The sequence below is a fragment of the Quercus lobata genome, chromosome 10 (genome assembly GCF_001633185.2).
Source record: "Quercus lobata isolate SW786 chromosome 10, ValleyOak3.0 Primary Assembly, whole genome shotgun sequence".
Taxonomy (NCBI): domain Eukaryota; kingdom Viridiplantae; phylum Streptophyta; class Magnoliopsida; order Fagales; family Fagaceae; genus Quercus; species Quercus lobata.
The window spans coordinates 63,729,118-63,738,387 of record NC_044913.1 but is presented as its reverse complement, the minus strand read 5'-3'; the positions used below and the strand labels follow the sequence as shown (position 1 = coordinate 63,738,387).

Below are 9,270 nucleotides of genomic sequence, written 5' to 3'. Positions count from 1 at the left end.
CCATGATCCCTATGAGGTGTTAAGTGAGATTGTCCTAAAAAGGATAAAAAGCCAATCAATAAAAATTTCAAAATAGATATCTTAATATTGAAATTGGAGACGAACACATAATCCAAATGTATGACTGAAAAGTTATATATAATTTATATTCAACTAGCATTGAAGAGGATTTATATTTGACATGTAACCACCTGCACTATCATTTGTATAGCCTGCATGAGGTGGTGAGTTTGCTACAAGAGTGAAAAAAAAGACCAATCAGTAACAGTTACAACTGAAATACGTATATAATGTCAATAAGAATCTCACAATGCCAAATGCAACAGTCAAAACAGTTTCTTTCATAAAGCAACTGACAAAAACAAGATAGATGAGTATGTAGTTATGATAATGGTTACCATGGCCTGAATTGAGGGTCTGTGTCAGCAAAAGTATAATGAATATGCAGATTGATACTATCATAGGAGTTGTAATATCAATTTTGAAGAGATAAAGCATTAATCTATATATAATTAATAACATATTGCATAGATTGAAAGCTTAAAGAAACAATCATCCCTGATATGAAGAATTAAGTGCATCGCATACCTATGCTACCGATATCACTGCCAGCCTGGGGTTGGCTAAACACGTGGGTGGTCTTATAACTATTACATAATGAGTTAAAAAAAATTCCTCCAGTCCAATTTGGTGGTAAACTTTATTTAAAATTAAAAAGAGAAATAAAAAAGACAGAGTGGTTATAAAATTAACCCAATTCTTAACGAAGTACTCATTTAACATGAGGAATGGAAGCTGTCTACAAAATATCCAATTTCTATAATACACTTTGCTACATATGTATATAGATCATACATGCTTATTTTCAGTGATCTTGGCCTCTCCTTGACTCCTTGGCAGCTTGGATGAGATGTACTTGTACACTTTCCTCCTTTGCCTGTTAAGAGAGACTCAAAAAACAAAAGTGAGGCTCTTGAAAACAGCATTACTACTATGGTTTAATGGTTATTGGATTTTCTAGAAACAGTTTTGAAAACGTTATTAATATCATGGTTGCTACCCCTATGAATGTAAATGGGTTGGGCCTTTAAGTGCACAAGGGCTATGCTAATGCCTCTTCAATTAATCTTTTTCTAACTTTTTAAAAGGACAAAATATATATACTTCAACAAGCTGATAATTACCCCCAAAAAAGGTTCAAACAGATAAATATGCATGTGATATATTTACTTTATATTATTATTTCATTCTCTTTAGAATTTGCCTACAGACAATCCCAGACGCTAATCAAGGTCCTCATACACTACTAGTGGAACTTGGGGTAATGATAATATTCTTTTATGATTAATTGCTAAGTCTCAGTCAAATTGGGGTCTCGTGTGTCTATATAACCCTTCATCCGGGCCATTCAAGTCTATTTGACCCAGGCCCCAGCAGGACTTAACTTTTATTTTTAGTTTTTACTAGTGGCCAACGCACACCACACGGCTGCGTGCGAATATATAATTATTTTAAGATGTGATATAATGTATAATTTAATCTCTATTTTTTATTGTAGATAACCTGTTTTTCCCAAAAAATAAACAAATTATAAAAGTATTTACTATCTTTCTATTTTTACAAATACATCATTTTATTATTTTTGGTGTTTTTGATTGACATTATTCTTTTTTGAAGTAGACTTTTTTTTTTTTTTTTGGTGTTGGACGAAAGAAGATAGTTTGAAGTAGACTGAAATTGACCAAAATGGTCTAAAATGCTATTATGATGCGACTCAATAGAAGTTTAGGAATAACAAATACTACACTTTTGCTTTTAGATTATTATATAAAATATTATTATACTACAACAAAATTTGAATTTATAGTCTCTTTTTTAATGTTATATATTCTTTACCATCATTCTAAAATATCAAAAAATATGTATAACTTGAATAATAAGGGCTGGGGCTTGAACTTTAAAGTATTTGTTTACTCTAAGAGACTTACTTTAAAGTTTAAACTGTGGAATCCTGCATGTTTCTTTTCACCCCCAAAAAGAAAAAGAAAAAATCTAGATAACTTATTTCATAAATTTTTTCTTAACTTAATAAAATAACAGGTTGTGAGTGTTGGGAAAATAAAAATATTGTCAGTAATGTCTACTGCTTACAAATTGTCACTTATGCTGCGTTTGTTTCGAGTGAAAACCATTTCGGGAAATTATTTTACACCCTTGTGTGTGTTTAGTACCAAAGGAAAATATGGTCAACCTAAAATTCGTTTACACTTTGACCGTAAAAAACCCCTTCTCACCCATAAAACCATTTTCATTCTTATTTTACCTTCAAATGTTTTACACTTCTCACACAATCCTCACACGCACTCACAGACATCACAGACTTGAAGATCTCAGCCCACCCCTCCCTCATCACCAATCTAGAAACACCTAAGACCCACCTCTCCGATCGCCAACCATGCACCGACGAGTACAAGTTAAGCTCCAATCTTGACAACCGATCGTAGGCCGTGCTCCACCAGGCTCTCCAACGCACTAGCTGATCTGGCCACCAACGATTACCAACCCACTCCACTCCACCCCCAAACCTATCAATTTGGCCGCCGCCGTCCTCCATCCACTCTGATCTCTCTCTTTCCCGATCTATCTCTCTTTCCCTCAATCTGTCAATCTTTCTTCCTCCGATCTCACCGCTATCAGACCCACCTGCTAATCTTGCCGCTGTCAGAGCCGCCCGCCCATCTCGCCTCCTTCAAACCCACTCACCGATCTGTGGTCCTTTACCTTTCTCTTTCTCTCAATCTATCTCTCCCTCTCCCTCTCCCTCTCCCTCTCCCTCTCTCACGATCGGTGCTTTTATTTGAGAAAGACTGAAATTTTTTTTGTTATGTTTTATTGTTGATTTGGTTTATATATTCAGATTTCCTATTATAATATTTGTTTGGAAGCAAAGAAAATGTGTTTTCTAGAGGATTTTCAGAAACACAACCAAACACCTTAAAATATTTTCCAAAATATTTTTTGTGATGTGACCAAACACATTAAATCATTTTCATTTCTGAAAAATATTTTCACTTGAAAATATTTTACACTTTGAAATCATTTACATTGAACCAAACGCAGCCTTAACCCGACTGAAAAAAAATAAAAGAAAATAAAAAATTGTTTCCGTAGAAAATTTGAATTAAAATCCACACGTTTTTATAATTACTTTATCTTTTGGTGATTATGGCCTTAGGTTACACATTTCAAATGCCAAAAGCAGAGGGTGGTTGTAGGATTGTAGCCACTCTAGCTGTGCATTATTTCCTCATTTGAGCCTTAATCCTCATTTGTATGCTTATAAATATTTCAATTGGGCCTGCCCTTTTAAAATATTAAAATCAATACAGAACTGATTTTAGCACTATAGCAACGTTGTTTTCCTCATTTGGGCCTCAATTGTCGAGGATTTTAACTGGCCAGAACCTCAAATTTGATATCAAAGCCTAATCCAAGCTCTTATTCATTTCTTACTAGGATATGTTTGGTGGTTTGTCTAGCATTTCTATATGGTTGGGTCATTTTATATATACAAAACAAAAAGAACACTCATTGATGACTTTAATGTTGTGGACAATAAAGAGCAATTATCCTGAAGTAAAAACCATAGATTTCAAATCTAATTGCATCTATATTAAAAAAATTGTAATAACAAAAGTAATGCATTTCGTATGTAACTACTCATATTTAAATGCACATAGAGAAAGACACTTTTAAAAGAAAAAAGAAAAAAAAAGTATTGAAGGTGAAAGATTCTAGGCTTACCAATAATGTAGAAACCAAGGCTATAGCCAACTCCAGTTCCTCCAGAAACTCATCTTCTAGTTCAAACATGCTTCTGAGCTCTGTAAGAATAAAAAGGACTGTCTCAATCTGCTGAAATATAACCGAAATTTATATTAGTTGACCTGTCCAATATTAAACTTATACTATTGAGGTTTTCAATTTGGATAAGATACCAAATTGAATTCCAGTGAATTCAGCTGTTAAATTTATTCAAGAACATATAGCCCCAAAAGATGAAGAAAATGAGAGTATTTAATATATTTTGGTAGTTACAATCACAAGTGAAAATTGAACCTTTGAAAAGAATTTGGCAATTGTTGCTTCAATGCTGTCCAAAACTCCCACGGTTGTGCTCAAAGCTTGGTAGATAGACTCCTCATCAGCCTACCATATGATTTGGGAATGGAGAAAATAGTTAGAACTATAATTAAATGATGAAATTTACTGACATCCCAGAAGAAATGTTATCACAGGTTGCCAATTAGAATGGATTTAAAACAGTTAAAAATGCTCCAATTAAAAGACAGAAATACAGTGCATTGGTTGGACAACTAGCATTTTGAATAGCATTAGTTCTCATAAAGACAATACAATACCTTCAAACGGAGGTAGCCTCCAAATGTAAGGCCCATTAAAGTGGTTTCTTCTTCCAAAGAGCCCAATGCCTTTACCCCAGCTTCCTTAAGGCAGACAGATTGCATTGTATCAATAGCATACCTGTTGTTTTAAATTGTCAGTTAACCCATACATTACTCTTTGACAGCTGAGAATATGTAATTGTCAGTCAAATTTTAGCCTCTCCCAACCCCCCTCCCCCCCAAACACCTTGTTGTGCCTTTAGGCCTTAAGAAACTTGAAAACATTTAATAATAATAAAAAATAAAAATAAGGTGCACTAGGCCCAAGCTGGGCCTCATATTACTTAATTAAGCACACCGACAAACCCTTTCGTCATATAGCCAAAAGTCTCCATTGGCTCATTAAATTGGGCTATTTTGTGAGGCCCACTTATTTGGAAATCATTCTTTAATTTCAGATATAATTAGGTGAACTGGGTTTTAACGATTCCGCACACATTCAAAAGCTCGTTGATTTGGGCTGCAGGGTTGAAACCCAAACTATCCTATGCCCAACTAGGCCTGGGAAAATGCAACTTCATGCTGGTTGATATTTGAATTTATTTGGGAGAGTTTTACTTACCTTCTTCTCAAAAAAAAATAATAAATGGAAGAGGTTAATTATTTTTTATTATTTTATTAAGATTAAAAAAAATAAAATCTAGGTTTATTAAAAGTAAAGTTTAAAAAATCATACATTTTTTTTTAGAAGAATAAAAAATCATACATAAGTTAAATAAACTGAAAAAATCGCTTAATTTAACCCCAACCGCACCTTCAAATGAATACTTAGTATATAATTCACCCAAAAAATAAGGAACCTACTATTTTATAATTTGCACTGTTCTCATGTGACTCTTGGGCAAAGGCAGAAATACCCCTTCAGTTACTTGACACTGGCCAAGTAGGTAGAGAAGTCTAATTTCCAGATAAAAGGATGCTCAAGTTGGTGACTTTTGATGGAACAAACCCCAAATCTTTGGCTCCCATGTATTAATGTGGAAGGAATCTTACATAGCAGTGAAAGGTTTAGATAGAATAAAAAATAAAGATTCTGTTCCCAAGGAATGTTGCAAGTTAAAGGAAAAATATGAGATAGTTCCTAAATTGAAGTAAGAATAGACAGGGAAAATGCAAATAGAATGAAAATAAATTGAAGCCAATCTCAGTGCCTACTGAGCTTCTTTCAACTTCACAACTTAGTTGATAAAGTGTAGCAGAGCCCAACGCTAGTAACAGACAGTATAAAACATGAAATTTAACAAGCATGGAAGTTTTCTTACTCGCATGATGCACCAAAGATAGTCTTGATTGGAGCTGCAAATGCACTTCCAATAACACCTCCAATTCCATTTGCAGCTTTACCGATGACACCCCCCATTGTGAAATATTTCCACAGTCAAGTCTCATTCAAAAGCTGATATCAATTGATATTAGCTCCATAGCAATTGCACTGAGAAAATCAATGGCAAAAAATGAATATTAGGCTATGAAGCACAGGTGCGGGTGCGGGACTTGGCAATTTTTTAAAAAATTGGATGCGGGTGCGGTGATTAAAAAATTTATAAAAATATGTTTATTTATATTTTTAATATATTACTAAGCATATTTTTTCACATTATATAAAAAAATACCAAATTTAAGAACAATAGTAAATAATAACTAAAACATGATGTTCATATATTAAACCTACAAATTTAAAATCTTTTTCTTTTTATTCTCTCCGTTCACCTGCCACTCCAGTGCCAACAAGTCAACAACACATCAGGTTTGGTCTCATCAGAATTTTTTTTTTTTTTTGATAAGTAAGAATGTTATATATACGAATGGCTACTCTATGCATGAAAAAACATAGAGCAAACCCAGAAATTACAAGAAGGAAACAAAGAAAAAGCAAAAAAGAAAACCAATCCACAGATTAATTACAAAGGGAAAGAGAGCTAATGAAAGAAGGGAGAGAATCACTAGTCGTGAGTCTCCAAGCCCGAGACCAATCAAAAAGAGTCCCCACTTCACCTTTTTTTTATTTTTTATTTTATTTCCCCCAGGCTTCCATTTCCCAAAACTTAATCTACACCACACCTTTTAAAAAAATCTCTACACCAGGTCAGCCTTTTACTTCTACATATTTTTTCTTCTTTCGTCTTCTTAACCTTTGTTTCTTCCGTCACTCCAACTTCCCAGTTCATACCTTTTCTTTTTTTCTACCTTTCTTTAGTTTTCTTAAACCAGTTTACGCAACATCTAGACTAAGTAGAGGCAGGAAAACAAGACAGAGAGAGAAAAAGAAGAAAATTTTGCACTTTTTTTTTTTTTGAATTTCAGCGTTTTGGCGGTTTCGCCCGATACGGACCAATACGGCCCAAGTCGGCGCGAATCAGCCTGATTCAGCATGCATCAGCCCGCGTCAGCGCAAGTCGGCCTGCAAAAAAAAAAAAAAAAAAAAACTGGACGTGGCACCGACACGCAGGCAGCAGCGTCCCTCGCACATCGCCGCAAGTGCAGCGGGCCTTTTTCCGCATCCATGCATCCCAGATATTAGGTAGCAAGTGGGAGTTTTAAAAAATAGAATAAAAGTAAAAGGTTATAAACGGTACCCAATATTGCTACAAAGTTCAAACCTATTGTAGTTAATATGTTTTTCCCATTCTTATCATTAAAAATGCAATCTTTCAATTTTTCCAACACCATAGATTCCAGAATGCAAATTTGTTCCTTAACTGATAGTCCAGAATTATTTCCCAAATTTGGCCATAAATTTTGAAGATGACAGGACAATGAGGTCACATTTTACAAGAACACAAAAAAATAAAAAACTTGAAGGACAACAGGGTGAACAACATTACTTAAAGTAAGTTCATACCTGGGCTGGGGGGAAATCTAAAAAAGGATTAAAGTAAGTCCAGTTTCCATTGCTCAAAAAGGGACATCAGAAATCACATAGTACTGAAGGCAATCAAAAATTTGTTTTCAACAGCCTACAACAACAACCAAGTCTTAAGTCCCAAAAATTTGGATTCAGATATGGATCCTCAACAGACCAATGAATGATACCTAAAAGATAAGACATTGCTAAGCACTTGAAGTCTAAAGCGGCTATCACTCCTATACTTGACCATACAATCAGGAGTAGATTTTAAGAGAACAAAAACCATCCAAACAGATAACCAATCATTCCCAAACAATCTTTATTCGTAATTAAAGCTTCCTTTTTCAAGGTACAGTTTTTAAAACAAAATCATTTTCAAAAAGCTGAAAATAAGCTGTATCAACTAGGAACCATATATACTCCAAAAATCATAATCAGTTTAAAAGTGATATCACATTATTCATCAAAATGAGATCAATTCTGCATTTTATAATGATAAAATTGAAACTGAAATTGACTCATACACAGAGAAATCAGATCTATGGACTCCAAAGTGAATAGCACTATAGAAGTTGAAGATCCAGAACTTCGAGTAGATGCTTACAGTATTATACACATGCAATTGAAATGCAAAGGCTCATTTCATATGATTTGGGTCTCTCACATGGAGCTGATCCCTACATTGCTGGTATAATAGGATATTTTCTGTTTGTGACACCAGGTAAAATACAAATACCTTTTCATCTTTTGGGAAATTAATGGACTTCAAATATGCAGCAGCAGCAAAAGATGATACAAAAATTTCCTCCTGAAACAATTCAGTTGCATTAGAAATTATGATTAACAAAGTTTAGCAAACATAGGGGGAGAAGAGTCATTAACTAACCCCATTGACATTCAAATCTGAATCTGTGATCCTATCTTTGATCTTTCACATCCTTTTCAATCTCAACATCCTTATGAATTATTAAATCAAGATTTATAATCCCTTCATCTTTATTTCTAATTTTACAAACTTACACTCCATGTATTCTATTTTGAGAGAAACTACCTTTTTTATTTTTTGAGAGAAACTACTAGTTAACCAAGGATACATACCATGATAATGTGAGTAATGCCAGAAATCTCTCGCTTTGCAGGTTTCGCTCCGCCTTCTGTTTCAACCTACCAGCCCCTTCAGAAATTAGCACCCTCAATAAAATCCCATTTGTGCAGAACACAATTGATGAGTTCCTCCCACCTTTGCTTTCCAATCGTATCTAGCATGGAGACAAAGATATAGTAACTGTAATAGCTCAATGTATAAAGATTTTTTTTGATAAGTAATAACTTATATTGATATAAAAAAGGAACACCCTAGTATACAAGGAGTGAACAAGGGATAAGAAATCAGATACAAAAATTGCAAGAGTCTAGGAAATCAATAAAAGAAGGGAATGATTGATTTTGCGAAACAAACAACCAATCCCTTAAACTTCTAAAAAAGAGTAGCTTGAGGTCCGGAAAAGTGCTCTCAATATCTTCAAACATCTACTATTTCTCTCCCTCCAAAGACACCACAATAAGCAACGAGGAATGATGGACCAAATATAACCATTTTGATGACGACCAAAGCTGCCTTGCCAACACCGTAACAGCCCCAAAACAGTGTGCGGCATAACCCAAGTAACTCCAAATAGACCCAAAACCACAAACCATAGATCCCTAAAAAAAGGACAATGAAGGAATAGATGGTCAACCGATTCACCATTTCTCTTACACATGTAGCACCAATCCAAAATCCACACCTTCCTTTTTTGTAAATTATCAATCGTCAAGCATTTCCCTAAGGCAGCAGTCCATACAAAGAAAGCTACTCTACAGGGAATCTTCTGCTTCCAAATACTTTTCCAAGGAAAACCATAGAAAGTGTTGCCAACTAAAATTCTATAATAATCACTAACCATGAAACCCTTATCT

General features: G+C 34.3%; 1 protein-coding gene across 4 annotated transcripts; it reads right to left on the bottom strand.

Moving 5' to 3' along the window:
• On the bottom strand, positions 1–8,621 carry LOC115965898. 4 transcript variants are annotated; one of them, XM_031085196.1, is made up of 9 exons: positions 8,410–8,621; positions 8,048–8,119; positions 5,726–5,895; positions 4,422–4,542; positions 4,120–4,209; positions 3,805–3,915; positions 856–937; positions 192–233; positions 1–34 (listed from the first exon to the last, which is right to left on the bottom strand). In XM_031085196.1, the coding sequence occupies exons 3-7, from the start codon at positions 5,821–5,823 to the stop codon at positions 866–868; spliced, it is 492 nt and encodes a 163-aa protein (XP_030941056.1). In that variant the 5' UTR covers positions 5,824–5,895; positions 8,048–8,119; positions 8,410–8,621; the 3' UTR covers positions 1–34; positions 192–233; positions 856–865. The 4 variants fall into 4 exon arrangements, with proteins under 4 accessions (XP_030941056.1, XP_030941055.1, XP_030941057.1 ...); XM_031085195.1 differs by lacking the exon at positions 8,410–8,621 and adding an exon at positions 7,306–7,420 and having other exon boundaries at positions 8,048–8,200; XM_031085197.1 differs by lacking the exon at positions 8,410–8,621 and having other exon boundaries at positions 3,805–3,912; positions 8,048–8,201.
• Between the last annotated feature and the right edge of the window lie 649 nt (positions 8,622–9,270).

What these genes read in the sequence shown, in the direction of transcription:
- LOC115965898 (XM_031085196.1), bottom strand. Translation starts at nt 5,823, where the DNA reads ATGGGGGGTGTCATCGGTAAAGCTGCAAATGGAATTGGAGGTGTTATT. An exon ending in ATCTTTGGTGCATCATGCGA is followed by an intron (nt 4,543 to 5,725) that starts GTAAGAAAACTT and finishes TTAAAACAACAG; the next exon opens with GTATGCTATTGATACAATGC. An exon ending in GAGGCTACCTCCGTTTGAAG is followed by an intron (nt 4,210 to 4,421) that starts GTATTGTATTGT and finishes ATCATATGGTAG; the next exon opens with GCTGATGAGGAGTCTATCTA.